General features: G+C 40.5%; 1 protein-coding gene across 8 annotated transcripts in view; it reads left to right on the forward strand.

The window, feature by feature from the left end:
* The window catches only part of FAT3 (FAT atypical cadherin 3), a 541,042-nt gene that overhangs the window by 132,199 nt on the left and 388,710 nt on the right, over nt 1–20,133 (forward strand). For all 8 annotated transcript variants that reach the window (XR_015744255.1, XM_087937026.1, XM_087937027.1 and 5 more), the window contains exon 2: nt 1,142–4,450. Coding sequence is in view for 7 of the 8 variants with exons in the window: in XM_087937026.1 (XP_087793152.1) it covers nt 1,159–4,450 (3,292 nt within the window). In the remaining variant the exon portion in view is untranslated. The remainder of the gene's footprint in view (nt 1–1,141; nt 4,451–20,133) is intronic.

Here is a 20,133-nt window from a genome sequence, read left to right on the forward strand (position 1 = left end):
ATCAACCACAATGGTGTTAATAGTAATTTGGTAATAATTTGAAGGCTATTGCATAGTGAAATTTCATTTTCCCAATTCATATTGTTACAAACTTCAGGAAAGGTTGTGTGTTCCATGGCAAAACAGACAAAAACAAATAGATTTATAGGACATTGTAAAGGTAAGGAATTGTAAGCCACTCAGAGTCATGGAGTGAGATGGGTGACTATACAGAATGAATGAATGAATGAATGAATGAATAGAAAGAGAGAAAGGAAGGAAGGAAGGAAAGAAAGAGAAATAAATAAATATATATATTTTCAGCAATTTTCCTTGGGCATATCTAATGTGTGAGCTTATTCTGATACTAGGGTGTTTACTGGGCACTAGCATGTGGCATGCATGTATTTTCATAATGGATTCTGAACTAGTGACCATACGCTGAAGGATGCATCTGAAAAGCACAATGTTGCAATATTTTGTATGTTTTCAGATGTACACCTATATAGGGTACGTGTGTGTTTAATTTATAAGGTTTCAATTATTCAGTGGGGATGCCACATAGCTCCAAGTGCCTCTGAAAGCTGTATTGAGAATTTTAACTTGAGGTGAACTTGAAGTTCCTAATAGAAATTTTATTTACAACGGGGTGCTTTAAAGGTTGCATTTGGTGCATAATGTATTGGTTGGTCAAATTCTTAGAGACCTTTATAATATTATCCATTTTATACCATTAGCAGGCAACCAATAACTTTTTAATACTGCTCTAGAACTTGGTGAAATGCTAAAACAGATTACTGATTATAGCTTATCAGTTGTATTTGTCCACCTATAAGGCATTCTCATGTATTTTTACCACTGGTCTGAGACTATAAAACACATTGATTCTTTTCTTTATCCATCCATCCATCCATCCATCCATCCACTTTTTAATAACTGCCTAACTCTTATGTATGACTGGTCTGTTTAGAAACAATTGTAATTTGAGAATTGTAAAACTCCTTTCTGGCTAATGGGTAACTTTCAGCTTGGTAGTTATAGATTATTAGAATTTGGTGGACAATTTGAAAAGACAGACTGATTCCATGTCTACGTGTATATGTATGACATACACCACTGTGTTTCTTGCTAATCAATGTCATCTTTTTGTTTATTTTTAAAGGATGAAAGAATGATGTGATGGAGAAGAAGATGGGCCACTGGTCATATCCTTTGGCGCCTGCTTCCGGCCTTGTCTTCCTGCTTGTGCAGCTTTTGGGTAACATCTGTCATGGCCTTCAAGGGAGTTTACCACTGGGCTTCCACTTCACACATTCCCTTTACAACACCACGGTGTATGAAAACTCAGCGGCACGGACTTACTTGAACAGCCAAAGCAGAATGGGCATCGCGATGGCTGACTTCTCTTGGGACATCAAATATAGGATTGTGTCTGGCGATGATGAAGGTTTCTTCAAAGCAGAGGAAGTGGCAATAGCTGATTTTTGTTTCCTTAGGATAAGAACTAAAGGGGGGAATTCCGCCATACTCAATCGAGAAATCCAGGACAATTATTTATTGGTAATAAAAGGTTCTGTCCGGGGAGAAGACTTGGAAGCTTGGACGAAAGTGAACATACAGGTGTTGGACATGAATGATTTACGACCTTTATTTTCACCCACCACCTATTCTGTAACAATACCTGAAAGCACACCTTTGAGGACTAGTATCGCGCAGGTCACCGCAACAGATGCTGATATTGGTTCGAATGGCGAATTCTATTATTACTTTAAAAATAAAGTTGATCTGTTCTCAGTCCATCCCACCAGCGGGGTTATCTCCTTAAGCGGCAGGCTAAACTATGATGAGAAGAACCGCTATGACCTTGAAGTTCTGGCTGTGGACCGAGGGATGAAGCTGTATGGCAACAACGGAGTAAGCAGCACTGCCAAACTTTACATTCATATTGAACGTATAAATGAGCATGCTCCAACTATTAATGTTGTGACGCATGCCCCCTTCCCTTTAGATAAGGAGTCTACATATGCTGTAGTTAACATTGATGATCTAGATGAAGGTGCCAACGGTGAAATTGAATCCCTTTCTATCGTTGCTGGAGATCCCTTGGAGTACTTTCAATTGGTCAAGGAGGGGAGATGGTTGAACGAGTACAAAATCAAAGAAAAAAAGGCCTTTGATTGGGACACTTTCCCGTATGGTTACAATCTTACTTTGCAAGCCAAAGACAAGGGGTCTCCTCAAAAGTTCTCAGCTATGAAACTGGTCCATATTGCCAGCCCTAAGAAGGAGAACAATCCGGTCAAATTTGAAAAAGAAACTTATGATGTCGCGATCAGCGAATTCTCTCCTCCTGGAGTAGTTGTTGCCATTGTTAAATTAACCCCAGAAACCCAGGGAGAAGAATATAAATTAACTCTCAGCGAAGATGCACAATATTTTAAGATAAATCCCAAAACAGGGCTACTTACCACAGCGCTTCTTTTAAAAATTGTGGACAAGGAATTGTATGACTTGGAAGTCACAAATAAAGAAGGGGACTTAAAAGCACATGTGGCTGTGAGAATTGAAGATGCCAACGATCATATTCCAGAGTTCACCCAGCCTTTGTACAGCACCTATATCAATGAAAGCATTCCTGTGGGAACTGATATCCTATCAATTTCTGCCTTTGACAAAGATCGTGGGGAAAATGGCTACATCACGTACAGCATCGCTAGTTTAAATTCCCTCCCCTTTTCCATCAACCAGTTTACTGGGGTTATTAGCACGTCCGAAGAACTGGATTTTGAGTCCTCCCCAGAGAGTTACCGCTTTATTGTGAGGGCTTCGGATTGGGGGTCCCCTTACCGCCACGAAAGTGAGGTAAATGTCACTATTGTCATAGGCAACGTGAACGACAACAAGCCGCTCTTTGAGAAGGTGGCTTGTCAAGGAGTCATCTCGTCAGATTTTCCTGTTGGTGGGCACATCACAGCTGTCTCTGCTATAGACATCGATGAGCTGGAACTGGTGAAATACAAAATTATTTCAGGTAATGAATTGGGTTTTTTTTATCTGAATCCAGACTCGGGAGTTCTACAGCTTAAAAAGTCTCTTGGTGGTGCTGGAATCAAGGCCAATAATTTTGGACTTCGGATCACGGCAACCGATGGGGAATATTTTGCAGACTCTATGTTTGTCAATATTTCAGTAGTTCATGGAAAGGTCTCTTCCAAAACCTTTAGCTGCAGAGAGACCAGGGTTGCTCAGAGGTTGGCAGAGAAGCTGCTGAAAAAGGCCAAGGCCAATGTCAAACTTAATTCAGAAGATGGCTTTCTTGATTTTTATTCTGTGAACAGGCAGGCCCCACATTTTGATAAATCCTTTCCCTCGGACCTGTCAGTCAGAGAAGATCTCCCTGTTGGTGCTACCATACATCGAATCAAGGCCTACGATGCTGATTCTGGCTTTAACGGGAAGGTCCTGTACACCATATCAGCTGGTAACACTGACAGCTGTTTCAACCTTGAAATGGAGACGGGTCTGCTGAAGGTCCTTATGGCTCTGGATCGCGAGAGGACAGAACTGTATCTTCTTAATATTACCATCTACGACTTGGGGAACCCCCAGAAAGCCACCTGGAGATTACTTACCATCACCGTTGAAGATGCTAATGATAACAAGCCAGTATTTTTGCAGGAAAGTTACACTGTTAATATTTTGGAAAGTACAAGTATCGGTGTGGAAATTATCCAAGTAGAGGCCAGGGACCGAGATCTGGGAATAAATGGAGAAGTGGTTTACTCTATCTTGACAGACACACGGCAATTTGTAATCAATAGCTCCACGGGGATCGTTTACGTGGGCGATCATTTGGACAGAGAAGCCAAGGCAAATTTTACATTAAAGATAGAAGCAAGGGACAGAGCAGAGAATGGGCACCAGCAGTTTTCTGTGGTTCCCTTAAAGATTTTTTTGGACGACGTCAACGATTGCGCTCCGGTTTTCATCCCACCCAGCTATAGTGTGAAAGTCTTGGAAGATTTACCCGTTGGTACTGTCATCGCTTGGCTTGAAACCCAAGATCCAGATCTTGGTCTCGGGGGACAAGTGCGTTACTCTTTGGTGAATGATTACAATGGAAGATTTGAAATTGACAAGTCCAGCGGTGCTATCCGGCTCAGCAAAGAACTCGATTACGAGAAGCAGCAGTTCTACAATTTGACCGTACGAGCCAAGGATAAGGGGCGCCCTGTTTCCTTATCCTCAGTGTCCTTTGTGGAAATCGAAGTGGTGGATGTGAATGAAAATCTCTACACACCTTATTTTTCTGACTTTGTGGTCATTGGCTCCGTGAAGGAAAACTCCCGCATCGGCACAAGTGTTTTGCAAGTCAACGCAAGGGATGACGACACCGGCAGGGATGGCGAGATCCAGTATTCCATCCGTGACGGCAGTGGACTTGGACGTTTCAACATAGATGAAGAAACGGGTAGGTGGATCCTCCTTCTCTGTCTGCAATGTATATCTCCCACTTGGGCGGGGGGTTGGGCTAGATGACCTACAAGATCCCTTCCAACTCTGATTATCTGTTGTTGTTGTTGTTGTTGTTGTTGTTGTTGTTATTATTATTATTATTATTATTATTATTATTATTATTATTATTATCTGTTATCTAAGGGTGCTCCATCAGAGCCAAGAGTTCTGACCGCCCTGCATAATGAGAGAAGTGGCATTGTCACTCTTAATTAGGAGTTAATAAAAGAGACCCCTGGTATGACCGAATTGGAAATATCTCTAAGGGACAAGTATAAATAGTCCTTGACTTGCAACCACAGTTGAGCCCAAATTTTCCGTTGCTAAGCGAGATATTTGTTAAGGGAGATTTGCCCCATTTTACGACCTTTCTTGGCACAGTTGTTAACGAATGTCTGCAGTTATTAAGTTAGGAACACGGTTGTTAAATGAATTGGCTTCCCCATTGACCTTCCTTGTCAGAAGGTCAGAGAAAAGGATCACATGATACCAGGACAACTGTACATACCTAAGTACATGTCAGTTGCCAAGAGTCTGAATTTTTGTCACCTAACCGTGTGGATGGTGTGACAGTCTTAAGTGTGAAAAATTGTCCTAAGTCACTTTTTCAGTGCTGTTATAACATTGAACAGTCACTAAACGAATGATTATAAGTCAAGGACTATGAAGTGGCATTATCACCCTTAAATTGGCAGATAATACAGGGGTCCCTCGATATGAGCAGAACAGGGGGTTGGACTAGAAGACCTCCAAGGTCCCTTCTAGCTCTACTCGGATTAATGGATTGATGACTGAATTGGAAATATCTCTAGGGGGCTAGTATATGTTTGAATATAGATTGCATGTATGGAACCAATGCATAGACGCATATTTGCAAACATGTCTCTCTTTTTGGGTTACATCACGCAAACTAGGTGTTGGTTGATGGAAGCATCCGTTAAGTTTTTCTGACCACCTATATTTTCCAATCGTAACGGCAGTGATTGACTGTTCAGTTACATCTGCCCCAGTCGAGACACAAAATTGCAAGCGTCCCCTTTGCCGTTGCTCTGCTGGGATTAGGAAGCACATGGTGCGCCTCTGGGTGACTTCATTACTACGGGGTGTTATGGGATCACAACTGTAAATTATGCCGCCCAGCCTGTTAGACCGTCTGTACACTCTTGACCCCATCAGAAACATGAATTCTGATACAGCAAAATTAGAAGTGCAAAGTGGATTGTCAGATTGTCAGATGGATGGATAAAAGATGATTACCTTGGTGGGCGCATTGTTCTTTATTATGTTACCGGAGGGCTTTTTTTTTTTTTAAATAACCAATAAAATATACAGGATGGGAATATGGTAATTCAGAGTCGGCACTGATTAATCTAGAATTAAGTGTAGAAACAAGCTAGGCGTATGAACTTTATGCTTGTTTCAGGGCGTTGTTTTTTGTTTTTTTTAATGCAAAAGACATTAAACGTTCTCATTTTCCAGAGGGGATTAAGGGTCTGAAGGCTTTCAGATATTTAAATTACGGCTGTTCCCCACTGCCATTACTGAACATTATCCAAATCAGGAAAGGGAAAAGCAGAATATGCATCCGCACGATAAAATTGCAGCTAAACAAGCTGGTTGTTAAGTATCTAATAGGTGGTGACATTAATGGAGTAGCTGTAACATTAGATTAAGTGAGGAAATGAGAAGTGATTACTTTGCATTTCGAAGAAATTTCATTAAGGGCTAGCTTTGCATTAAGCTCTGCCCTAAGTCTAGAAGAGAACAGAGGGCACAAATTCATTATACCCCCTTTGCTCTTACTGTCTTCTTTGATGCCAAAGAAATGATTGAAAGCTTTTAAAAACAGGAAGACTTTCCACATGTCGGTTCTCACTGGGAAATTCAGTTATGTCTCTTGGGAACTAGGGAAGATTCACAGGCCCACACTTTCCCCAGACCCCCAAGAAGAAAAGCATTTCTAGTGTTGCGCTTTTCAGCTACAAAAAGGCAAGGTTTGGATCGTGATGCTTTGTCTGTAATTTTGACATTCCCAGTTCTGACCAATATCCACCTTCACAACTACTAGAATCTTACTGATTAGCTTTTATGAGTGACCTGATATTGTGAAACTCTTACCATCCTTTGTGTTTTATGGAGATTCTCAGTTGTCCAGGTCAGGGTTGTTTCAAAAGTGCTTTTGTCTTTTCTTTCAAAAGACAGCTGGACATTTTGCTAGAAGACGTTTCCCTTCTTCAGTTCTGACTGAATGGTGGAGAATGGAAGGATTTATATTCCTTGCAGTCATCTGGTTGTTAGTACTCTTTTTGGGAGCACTGCTTTACAAATTTTGGGAAATCATCGACCTCCCAGATAAAATGTGTTCATTTTACATATTTTGATTAGATGGAGTAGAAAACAGGGCGATAAAGGTGCTGGTTGGCTAAAGTTTTCGGGATATTTCACAATATAGATTTATGCACAGCCGAGTATATTTGCCTGCAAGGGAAGGAGGTGTCTAACAATCATGATGCCTTGTAACTTCTCGACAAAATACAGTGGAACAATGAAAATGGTACCACATGAAGTGTATAAATTTACCTTCGCTTTAAGAACAGCAAGGCAGATGACTATGAAAAACAGGTAGAAAATTTGCTTAGGTCCTATAAAGCACTTGGTGTAAAAATGTCACTGAAAATTCACTTCGTACACTGGCATTTAGACCCTTTGAACTGTGGGGCAGTGAGGGATGAGCATGGGGAGAGATTCCACCAGGGTATTACAGGCATGGAATAAAGATATTAAGGGAAATGGGAGTCCGCCCATGCTTGGCGATTTCTTCTGGAATCTTCCCCAGGGACCATCCTATTGCAGTTCACAAAAGAAGAGCCAAAAAGCGCAGTTTAGATACTGAATAAAGACGAAATCTTGTCATTTAATCTGATGTTAGAGCGCATCAGTTTTTCATGCAAAAAGCATGAAAATGTTAAATGAAAAACCAATCAATGAATGAAAAGTTATGATATCGATACAAAGGTGAATTTATAACGATTGGTATGACACCATTCTCGTTGCTATATCACATTTGGCAAAAAAGTTATGGAGCGTAAACACACATCCCACTTGTCATTTTAAATTATTGAATTATGCAGTTTTGACCTGAAGCTGTATCTTGGAAATGGGAGCCAATTAATACTCAGGACTTATTTTTTCTTCATTAGTGACCCAATTCTGGTAAAATTAAGGTCGTTTCATTTCAGAGGCTTTCTCCATGTAGACCAGTGGAGTCATTGAGTGCTAACAACCAGATGACAGCAAGGAATATAAATCCTTCCGTTCTCCACATTCATTCAGAATTAAAGAAGCTTCTTGGATCAGCAGCAAAACATTTAGCAAAATAAGAAAGTCCAGTTGCCTTGGGGTCTAGCATCTTTCATCCTTTGTGGTTGTGTTAAGAAATCTATGCAGCCAAAACATTCAGCCACATTTTAATGTCCTATCCTTTTCTACAGCCATTAGGCAGGCTGATATCTCAGGTTATATACAGCCTCTAAATTGATGGGTTTTGGCGAGGAGGAAGTTGCTGAATTCTTATGTGTTTTTCATGGAGAACTTTTTTAAAGCAACATGGAACAAACATTAAAATCAGGAATTACACTATTAAAAAAGGTTCTGTGTTTCTAACACCGGGGTTAATATGGCTTAGAACGTATTTCTTAAATAGAGAAGTAGATTATGAGGTCAGTATGGTTGGTGGTGGAGATGCATTCGGTTCTCTGAAGGGCTATAATTTTTCTCTTTGGCTGGAAAGTACAAGAAGTCTCTGTTTTGGCCATCTCAATTTTCTCAAACATGAGAAAGTCTCTGTTTTGGCCATCTCAATTTGCTCAAAACACAAGAAGTATCTGTTTTGGCCATCTCAATCCGACACTAGCATTCAAAACTGATTATGAAAGCCACACAGTTATACATACTCTGGGGTTTGGTTTATTTAAATAAAGCGTTAAAAACATATAAATCTTCTTTGAGAGCTTGAATTCTGTAACGGCAGCAGTTTGAAACTGCACCATCCAAGAATTGAGCTTTGGAATGATGAAAACCTTTCAAAGTCTTCCGCTTTTGAAACCCAGCAATGGTTAGAATGGAAATGTACATGTCACATTGAGAACGCTTTCAAGAAGTGTTTACATTTTCATAATGCAGTACAGGTAGTCCTTGACTTAGGACAAATTCACATGCACGGGGGAGCGGGGCACCTGCGCAGTGGACATGCTCGCATTGTATTTGGGGGATGTGCATGCGTGCTTTGGCCACTTGGTTTAGCCATAACTGCCCTATACTACCGTATTTCCCCATGTATAAGCACCCCCTTTGTATAAGCCACCCCCAATTTTTGGACTGTGAAGTTTTGAAAAAATATTTTATTAGAGAAACAAGTTATGAAGAAAGAAAATTTACAAAGAAACAAAATTCGACGTCTAGATCTACAACTTCGGTCATGACGCCGAAAGCGGTGTGGGCGACGCTAGCAATCTACGCATCGGAACGAGAGTAGGAACGAAGCATTCAGGCCGATGCCTAGCGTATGCATTTCTATCGCGTACTCGCACTGTAATCATATCATCACGTACAATTTTACAAAAAGTATAGCATACTGCTGGAAAACCAGTTTATTCCTACTTTATTATTTTATGCATTTTTCACGTATAAAAAGTGTACCTGCTTTGTATATGCCACCCCCTACTTTTGGGCTTGAAAATTTTGGAAAAAAGGGGTGGCTTATACATGGGGAAATACGGTATTTCTGACAAGTGGTTGTCCAATCTCTTAAAAACATCCACAATGCTTCTGATGGTTTTACGCTCAGGGAATTTCTCCTTATTTTTAGGTACAAAACAAGCAGACTTGAAAATTTCGGTGATTGTATCCAATTTCAAAAAGTCCTTTTTTTAAAAAAAAATATTTATTCAAAGTTTCAAAAAATTTTAAAAAGAGAAACAAGTTCTCATATTTTACAGCGATATCATATCAGCGTACATATCCTTTAATAACAATTAAGTTCATTTACCATAAATATATCTATAGCTAATTTACTAATTTCTTACTTGTTATACTGCTGTTGAAGTGCAATACTTACCTATCTACATTACTTTACATATAAACACATAGGTCATATATCACATTCTTCTTTGAGATTTCATTGGTCATTTTTACAAAACATTTTACTCCACTTCTTTTTTAACCAGTTATACCATATATTCCATATTGTAAAATATTCTTCTTCCCTGTTTTTTAATAACACAGTAATCATTTCTGCGCATTGAGGTATCTTATTAATCACCGCTAGATCTGTGGGTGTCATGGTCAGTTTCCAGTTTTGAGCTACAGAGATTCTTGCAGCGGTTATAATGTGTAGTATTAGGTGTTGGTTTTTCCTATCCCATGTTGGTTCTAACATACCTAACAGAAAGATTTCTGGTTTGAATTTGATCTTTTGTTTTGTTAACTCCTCTAATCACATAAAAGTTCTATTAAGCTTTCAATGGAGTTGATTTCCTGGTCTGGTCTATATTTAAGTGGAGTTGACATCAGTCTTACAAGTGAATACCCTTTCCCATTTCATGTTTTAATGAAGAGGGTCTCAGATAGGAGATAGCTTTACATAAAATAGGAAGTAGGATTGGAGATTAAACAGGATTGCATTAGAACAGGGGTGTCAAACTCGATTTCATTGAGGGCCGCATCAGGGTTGTGTTGGATTTCGGGGTGCTGAGGTGGGCGTGGCCAGCTCAACATACCTACCTGTCAATGAATACTTCAGCTTCAACCATAGCAACACAAGAGCAAACAATAGATACAAACTCAAGGTTAATCGCACCAAACTTGATTGCAGGAAATGCAACCTCAGCAACAGAGTGGTCAATGTCTGGAATACTCTACCCTACTCTGTGGTTTCTTCCCCAAACCCCAAAAACTTTAACCTTAGACTGTCTACTGTTGACCTCACCCCTTTCCTAAGAGGTCTGTAGGGGGCGTGCATAAGCATACCAATGTGCCTAGCGTCCCTGTCCTATTGTTTCTTTTTTTATTTTTCTGATATGTATCCATGTATTCATAACTATGCTTTTACTTATACCTATTATCTTGTAAGAAATCGACAAAAATAAATAAATAAAAAATTTAAATAAATAAATAAAACATAACTGTGTCGGGGGCGCCTGTGGCGACCCAAGTGCTCTGCCAGCAAAATCGGGCTCCCGAGCTCCATTTTCGGCTGTGAGGTCTCCTGCAACCCTCTGGCAGAAAAAAACGGCACTCAGGAGGGCTGCCCATGGCCCTCCCGAGCTCCGTTTTCACTGGCAGAGGCACTGCAGGCTGGTCCTTCATTGTTTCCAGGGTGGCCCTGCAAGTCAGATCTAAGCACCCTGCAGGCCTCATCTGGGCGCTGGGCCTTGAGTTTGACACCCCTCCATTAGAGCAGTGTTACTCATCTTTGGCAACTTTTAAGATGTGTGGACTTCAACTCCCAGAATACCCCTGCCAGCATGCATTCTGGGAGTTGAAGTCCACACATCTTAAAAGTTGCCAAGGTTGAGAAACACTGCATTACAAAATATTTCTTCAAGTACAATCCTGCCCATTTACTGATTATCAACCAGAGATGCCTTTTTTCTCATTTGTCGCCCATCCAACATCGGTAACTCAGTGTTTAGACTCAACAATTCTCAAGTTTATTCTCTTGACACTTTCTGATAGCTCAAAATAAAATCCCAGAGAAACATTGTCCCTTGGTTCTGAACTACGGGACTCATAGTTTTGACAAGGTTTCCGGGGCATTTGTTTGAAGACTGAAATTTTTTTAAAAAAATCCATCCTGGAAAAGTTGGTTTTGAAACGTTTTGTATATTACCTAGGATTCTGGACAATGTTTCCTTCAGGTGAGGTACCGCCTACGTTTTCACACATTACTTGAGCAAATTGAGAGTGGAATCTGGAATATATCTACCACTCCAGTAATTGCACATTCATTCCAAGAGAAGATATAACTGCGCTTAATGGTCAGAAATGATGGGAGAAGCTCTTTTAAGATAGTGGCAGATTGAAAACCCAATTGGGCAATAAATCAGCTGTAAAAGTCACTGGGTTGGATTAATTGTTAAGAAGAGGAGATCTATGTGTTTTATGTGTGGCTCTGTGAAACTCTTTAGAACTGACCTTGACTCTGGCATGTTTATAAGATTCCTGGAAACCTGTGTAGCTCAGCAAAAATGGGAAGAGGAAATAAATAAATAAATAAGGAAAAGCAATCTTTTACCGTTCTTGCTATTAAAGACCAAGGGCTGCAATAATCATTTCTGTTAAACATATTAGCCCCTAATGAGGACTGCTTTAATATGCTGGTTGCATAAAGCCATACAATATTTTGTATTGGCAGGTGTGTATGCACCCATCCATCTTAATCCTGTCACATGTTATATCATTCTTCTGAAGCCTGCTATCATCCAGATAGGAAGTCAACTGTCATAATCTCTACAGCTGTTTGGAAATGATGGTTTTCCCTCTCAATCCTTGTGAAGCGCTAAATGTTCAGAAAATTGCCAGGGCCACTTACTTAAGCATATGTTGTTCCCTTTCCTTTTTTTCATCCTTAAGAATCTAGCAGTTTAGTTTTTTGGCACATAGGTCAAATGATTATAGCTGGGTGATCTTTCTGACTCCCCCCTTCTATTGTTAAAGACTTTTGAAAAATAACTTTGTCCCCATAGTTTTAAATTCCAAATTGACTCTTCATATTATCACTTGAACTAGTTTTGTGCCATCTTGATTTTTAATAATGACAATTCTTAGTAAAAACCAGCTGGTGAAGAATATTTTTCACTAGAAATCTAAGTCCCAAGGAGTTAAGGGAGAGTGTTTTTTCCCCCCCAATAGTCATTGCCAGATTTTCTGTTATTTTGGTAGTCCTTGACTAACAACAGTTCATTTAATGACCACTCACAGTTACCGTGGCAGTGAAAAAAGTGACCGTTTTCACACTTGCACTTCACACTTTGTGGCAGGGCTGTCAAACTCACGTCATCATGTGACATGTCGTGACTTTTTTTCCCCTTCGCTAAATGGGGCGTGGGCGTGGTCAGCACATGACGTATCCGGCCCGTGGGCCTTGAGTTTGACACACCTGCTTTATGGCATCCCCATGGTCCCATGATCACAATTCAGATGCTTGGCAAGTGGTTCATATTCAGGATGGTTGCAGTGTATCCCAGGGTTGTGTGATAGCCTTTTATGACCTTCTGACAAGCAATGGGGGAGCCAGATTCACTTAACAACCATGTTACTAAGTTAACACTGTAGTTTTATTTAACTACATTCATTTATCATTAAGTATTGTACCTTATGATTCTTGACTCTTGACGAAGGTATCTTTTCTTTTATGAGAGCATTTGCACCAAGACAAATTCCTTGGGTGTCCAATCACACTTGGCCAATCAAGAATTCTATTCTATCTGTCTGTGGCCAGAAAGGTTGTAAAATGGGGCAAAATTCATTTAACAAACGTTTCCTTTAGCAACATAAATTTTGGCCTCAACTGTGGTTGTAAGTCAAGGACTACTGTTGTGGCCTATTGGCCGCCGGCCCCTCCAGCAGCCAAATCAGATGAGGAGGCAATGTGAGAGTCAGGACCAGCATTGAGGCAACCCGAGAGCTCTGAGGGGGAAGAGGGAATGGAGCGGTCAGAGATAGAGACAGAGGTAGAGCGTGGACCGTCCATCATCCCTCAGATGGAGAGTCAATAGCCCCCAGTGGCTGATGAGGAAGAGCTGGGTTCAGTGCTGGACACATGGATGCGCAGAAGGCAGAGGAGAGAAGAGCAGTGGAAATCTATGGGCTGTTCCTAGGGACGGAAGGGCCACCGCTGCTAGTGAAGCCTGACCCTAGCTCTGTGGTTAAAAGTCAGGGGGAAGAGATGAATAACTGTGGCAGAAAGCTATTCATCACCCTGCCGGACAGACTTGTTAGCCTGCTGTAAGAGAGAAACTTTTTTTCTGGAGCTGCTGGCTGTCCTAATAAAGGAATCATTGATTTAACTACAGAGGGTTTATCGTGTTTGGGAGCCGGGTCAGAACAGCTCCCGGTATTTTGCATAGCAAGCCGCCTGTGGAGAACTAAACTAGCTTGGCTAAATTCTAGCAGCTGTCACAGCTTTTGTGAGATTCCAGGGAATTTCTTGCATTGGCTCTTGTTCTTCTTTCCTGTCTCAATGTTCGAAGGTTGTGATGCTACTTGGAAGAAAATCTACGTTTTATTTCTTTGGAGTTTTCCGTTCCCAACATTGTTATTCATGGACAACCAGTTGAAGCTTTTGTTGCTGAAGGTCATGACAGGCTCCTAGCAAAAGGCGTATCCATTGACAATCTGCTAATGTTTCTTAGGGGAAAAAAAGTCAGTAGATTTAGATCCAAATTTATCTCCTTCGTTTGCAAGGAAAACTTCAGTCAGCTGTGCTGGGATTGTTCAGGTTGATGTAAAAGTATTTCATCCTGATTGTTTAATCATTGATTACCTCCTAGCTTTAAATAATGATGTCTCCTCCTTTTCTAATAAACTGGTAGAAATTCCTTTAAGGGAAATGGGGCTTTAGATGCAATTGGGAAGGATTAATTCATTTGAGACCATGCAGGATTTGATAATTAATTAAAATGGTTCATTAAGATGCTTAATCAAAATAAACAATTTTTTCTGCTTCAAGGTTACATTGGAAAGAAATTTTCAAAATAATTTGTTGGACTCTGAAGAAAATTAAGGAGACCCGGGTTCCTCAAAGGGCATTTTTTGCAAGTCACAAATCACAATTGCGTTGACCACGGGATGCTGCAACGGTCATAAAGTGCGATCATGTGATCATGGTGAATTGTGATCATGTGATTGTGGCGTGGTGTGATGCTCGTGTGAGCACACGTCATTGGTTACTTTCTCCAAGGCTGTTGTAACTTTGAACCATCATTAAGCAAATGGTCTTAAGTTAAGGGCCATCTGCATAAGTTACAGTCCTGAATGGGTGTGTTTGTGTGTGTATGTGTGTGCATGCACACGCACGCATACACACATTTTCTTCTCATTGTTAAATATAAATTATTTTAGGCTGGCACTACTAGCTGGAGAAGGCAGTGCCCTAAAAGCCTTAGCAAAATATTTTAATACTTTAAGGGTAGGCTAGGGTAGAATAGAATAGAATAGAATAGAATAGAATAGAACAGAACAGAACAGAATAGAAAGAACAGAGTTGGAAGGGACCTTGGAGGTCTTCTAGTCCAACCCCCTGCTTAGTCCGGAAACCCTTCATCACTTCAGACAAATGGTTATCCAACATCTTCTTAAAAACTTCCAGTGTTGGAAAATTGACAACTTCTGGAGGCAAGTTGTTCCACTGATTAATTGTTCTAACTGTCAGGAAATTTCTCCTTAGTTCTAAGTTGCTTCTCTCCTTGATTCTTTTCATTAAACTAGACATACCCAGTTCCTGCAACTGTTCTTCATATGTTTTAGCTTCCAGTCCCCCTAATCATCTTTGTTGCTCTTCTCTTAAGTGAATACGATGTTCATTAAGTGAACTTCTTGCTTGCTTTGGGGCATTTCTGCCAGAAATCACATATAAACACTAGTTTTAAGCAAAATTGTCATAAATTATCATGTGACCATGGGACACGGCAAATGGCCATAAAAGCAGGCCGGGTTGCCGAGCACCAGAATGCAGTCACATGACCATGGCAGTGTGCGGCATCTGTCAGAACTTTAGAACTGGGTCCATAAATATCTTCTGACTGTCTGTTGTAACAGACAGAGTGGTTGCCAAGTGACCAAGTTGAGGATTACTTGTAAAAAGTTGTCTTTTTACTCGTAAAACGTACACGAGCGGCTTCCCCATTGCTTGCCAGAGGATCAAATAACCTCAGGACACTGTAACCGTCATAAATATGAAGCAGTTATCAAGCACCCAAAGCTAAATCACGTAACTACGGGAATGCCGCAACGGTCATAAGTCACTTTTGGTCATAAGTCACATTCGCTGTAAAAAGTTGTCTGCATCTCTCTTTGGAACAAAAGGAGGAGAAACGGAAAATCTAACTTTATGAAAGTGCTGGCTTTGATTTGTGTGTGTGTGTGTGTGTGTGTGTGTCTAGTCTTTCCATTAACCTACCTCATTGCCACATAAATCAGAGAACGTAACTTGCTTGCCAGGCCTTTTAGGAAAGTTCTGATACCTTGAGAAGAAGATGCTTGATTTAGCGTGTGATTAAGTTGTCGGGCCTTTCGCAAGATGAAGGGAACAAACCTGCGGAAATGATAGAATTAAGGAAACGCATGGCTTATAAAGATACGGTCGGTCTATCTTCTTCTTTTTTAAAGGCTGTTCAGAGAGAAAGAAACACCCGTGATTATAGATTTTGATTTATTTTGAAGACAAGGCGTTGTGTTCTATTGTTGTTGCTGGTTATGGCTGCTTATGCTTGGTAACTGGAACCATTTAGTAACTGGAACTTAGTCACTGGAACATGATAAGGCCACACTTGGAAGACTGCATTCAGTTTTGGTCGTCACGATGTAAAAAAGATGTTGAGACTGTGCCGAAAAGAGCAACATAGATGATTAGCAGACTGGAGGCTAAAACATATGAAGAACGATTGCAGGAACTGGGTATGTCTAGTTTAAATGAAAAGAAGGACTAGGGGAGACATGATAGCAGTGTTCCGATATCTCGGGCTGCCACAAAGAAGAGGGAATCAAGCTATTCTCCAAAGCACCTGAGGGCAGGACAGGAAGCAATAGATGGAAACTAATCAAGGAGAGAAGCAACCTAGAACTAAGGAGAAATTTCCTGACAGTTAGAACAATTTATCAGGGGAACAAATTGCCTCCAGAAGTTGCAAATGCTCCAACACTGGAAATTTTAAAAAAGATATTGGATAACCATTTGTCTGAAGCGGTGTAGGGTTTCTTGCCTGGGCAGGGGGTTGGACTAGAAGACCTCCAAGGTCCCTTCCAACTCTGTTATTCTATTCTATTTAACCCTGGGGAAAAAGGAGGGCCACGATAGGTGTGATAATCCTATAAAATGGAAGATCTGCATCATATAATACAGGTATCCCTCAACGTACGACCACAGTTGAGCCCAGAATTTATGTTGCTAAGTGAGAAATTTTAAGTGATCCCCCCCCCCCCATTTTGTCACCATTCTTGCCGCAGTTATTAAACCGAATCACTGCAGTTGTTAAACGAATAACACGGTTGTTGAGTGAATCTGGCTTCCCCAGTGCTTGCCAGAAGGTCTCAAAAGAGGATCATGTGACCCTGGGATACTGCAACCGTCATAAATATGAACCAGTTATCAAACACCCGAAGATAAATCACGTGACCATGGGGATGCTGCATCGGTCATAAGTGTGAAAAATGGTCATAAGTCACATTTTTCAGGGCTGTGGTAACTTCGAACAGTCACGAAATGAACTGTTGTATGTTGAGGACTACCTGTAGCTGAGGGTTAGATTTTTATCTCCTAATTTGTAACCCGGCTTTATTGTTTTTACGAATAAGTAAAAAATACAGAGGAATTATTGAGTCTATCACCTGCACCTCTATAACTGTCTGGTTTGGTTCTGCAACCCAGCAGGACAGACACAGACTCCAGAAGATAATTAGAACTGCAGAAAAAACAATTACTACCAACCTGCCTTCCATCGGGGACCTGTATACTGCACGAGTCAAAAAGAGGGCTGTGAAAATATTTACAGACCCCTCACATCCTGGACATAAACTGTTTCAACTCCTACTCTCAAAACAATGCTATAAAGCACTGCACACCAGGACAACTAGACAAAGGACAGTTTTTTCCTGAACGTCATCACTCTGCTAAACAAATAATTCCCTCAATGCTGTTCAACTATTTACTAAGTCTGCATTACTATTACTATTAATCTTCTCATCATTCCTTTCACCCATCTCCTCCCACTTGTGACTGTATGCCTGTAATTTTATTGCTTCTCTCTCTTCTCTCTCTCTCTCTCTCTCTCTCTCTCTCTCTCTCTCTCTCTCTCTATATATATATATATATATATATATATATATATATATATATATATATATATATATATATATATATATATATATATACATACACACTTTCCTCCTATTTTCCTCATAACAACAACCCTGTGAGGTGGGTTGCAGAGGTGGCCTTCAGTAGGTTCTGACCAGTTCTGGAGAACCGGTAGTGGAAATTTTGAGGAGTTCAGAGAACCAGCAAATACCACCTCTGACTGGAGATTTTACAGTATCCTTCCCCTGCCACACCCACAGAACTGGTAGTAAAAAAATTTTTTTAATCCCACCACTGGTGGGTTGGGCTGAGAGAGAATGTCTGGACCAATGTTACCTAGCTGGTTTTCCTGGGTAAGGCAGGACTTCAACTCTCACAGTCTTTTCCATTTTTTCTCTCTCTCTTCCACTTGTCAAGATATTCTTTGTTTTTCAAAACTGGTTAAGTCTGTTCAACAGATGTAGATACTAAATATGGATATAGAAACAAATGTATTGTTCCTATTCTAAAACCATACTGCCAATGGAGCATTGAATCCCCATTTTTTTTTAGCTTGCATTATAGAGAATATATTAGGCATGAAATGCTCGAAATTAGTTCAGATTTTTTCCAGACCTTTAATCTAGTTGAATATGGGACATTTAAATAATTGGCAAAAAGCGTCGGGTTCAAAAAACATCAGCTATTTGTTAATTAGTAGCCCCCTTTCTTAACCTACTTGAAAGGTGACATCAAAGCTTAGATGCTAATGGCATGCATTTAAAAATGTCTGTGTATTCTTTTTGCGACACTCGCCCTATAAAATTATTTCCCTTGGAGAAGTCAGCTTGGATTTTGTATTGTTGGAGTTGGCTTTCGGAAACGGGATGAAAATATTTTATTTAGCAAATCGTTTGTGCTGGCAGATGACTGATACTATAATCAGAAGTGAATGTTACTTCATAATTAACCACTTTTGTTATTTGTTTTTAGGTACACATGTTTCATCACTAGTATTTTGTATTTTTCTATTTATCTGCCTGTCAGTCACAGGATCCTGTGTGTTGACTGAAGGCAGGAAAGTAGTTTTAAAGGATCATAAATAAAACTTGCGGGAAGCTGCGTCCTAATGTCTTTTACATACTGAAGAAGCAAAATATTTATTATTACCAGTTTTTAAAAAGTGATTAGCTACAGTGGTACTTTGGTATTGGATGTTAATTGGTTCTGGGAGGCACGCCAAGTTCTAAAAACGACCAGTATCAAACAAGCCAGATGACTTACATGTGACCAGCAGTGGGTTCCTACCTTGGTCGCTACTGGTTCGGTGGGTGATTGCGCGTGCACATACGTGCCCCTAATGCACATGCGCGCTCCTAATGCACATGCACATGGCACCACTAACGTGCCAATTAGCTGAGTGGATGAAGAAATCAAAAGCTAGGAGTGACCCTCCCACCCACGCCCTTGTCGCTTCTTTTATCCTCTCAGCTGATCATCGGAGGAACCGGGCTGAACCGGTAGCATTACCACCACTGCATGTGACCTTTTGTTCCGGCTGGGAAGAAAGTAGAATAGAAATAGAATAGTTGAAAGGGACCTTGGAGGTCTTTTAGTCCAACCCCCTGCTTAGGTCGGATACCCTACACCACTTCAGACAAAGGATTATCCATTTGGAAAGAATTTTCCGATATCAGTGACCGTCCCAGCAAACTTTCTGTTTGTCTTCTGCGGCTCTCCCCCTTCTCCTTTTCAGCAGTTGTGCCAAATACCGAAGAAACTACGAGCACTTGGACAGCATTTCTGCATCAAAATTTGTTGAGTATTAAATTTGAGGAGTTTTGAAGCAGTCGAATATTGTGGTACCACTGTATATCCTCAGAATAGGTTGTCCTCATCTTAGGGCCGGTCTCTTAGCAACCATTCAACCTTAGGATAGCCCTCCCTGGAGGTACTTATGACCCAGTTCCAAAGTTCTGATAACTGCCCCTCCCCACATGCTTCAGATGGCCTGCATTGTAGCGTTTTTGTAGTGTCCTGGGATCAGTGACCACATTTTGAAACATTTTTGCCCCCAAACCAACGTTAAGTTCCTGTTTTGCCAAATCAGCCCATAGTGAACCATTTAATGACCACAGCATTCATTTAGTGACTCTCACAAAAAAAAGGTCCTAAAATCAGGTTGGTTTCCTGCCTTAAGCAGGAGGTTAGACTAGAACAGGGCTCTCCAACCTTGGCAAGTCTAAGACTTGTGGACTTCAACTCCCAGAATTCCTCAGCCAGCTTTGCTGGCTGAGGAATTCTGGGAATTGAAGTCCACAAGTCTTAGACTTGCCGAAGTTGGAGAGCCCTGGATTAGAAGACATCCAAGGTGTGTTGTTGCTCCAACTGTGTTGTTCTATTCTATTCTATTCTATTCTATTCTATTCTATTCTATTCTATTCTATTCTATTCTATTCTATTCTATTCTATTCTATTCTATTCTATTCTATTCTATTCCATTCCATTCCATTCCATTCCATTCCTATTCCTATTCTGCAACCTGTCCTGGACCATCTTTAAGAAGGTAAATCTAGTTTTTCTAT

This window comes from Pseudonaja textilis, chromosome 7 (genome assembly GCF_049901715.1).
Source record: "Pseudonaja textilis isolate UNSWEBS1 chromosome 7, rPseTex1.2, whole genome shotgun sequence".
NCBI classification, from domain to species: domain Eukaryota; kingdom Metazoa; phylum Chordata; class Lepidosauria; order Squamata; family Elapidae; genus Pseudonaja; species Pseudonaja textilis.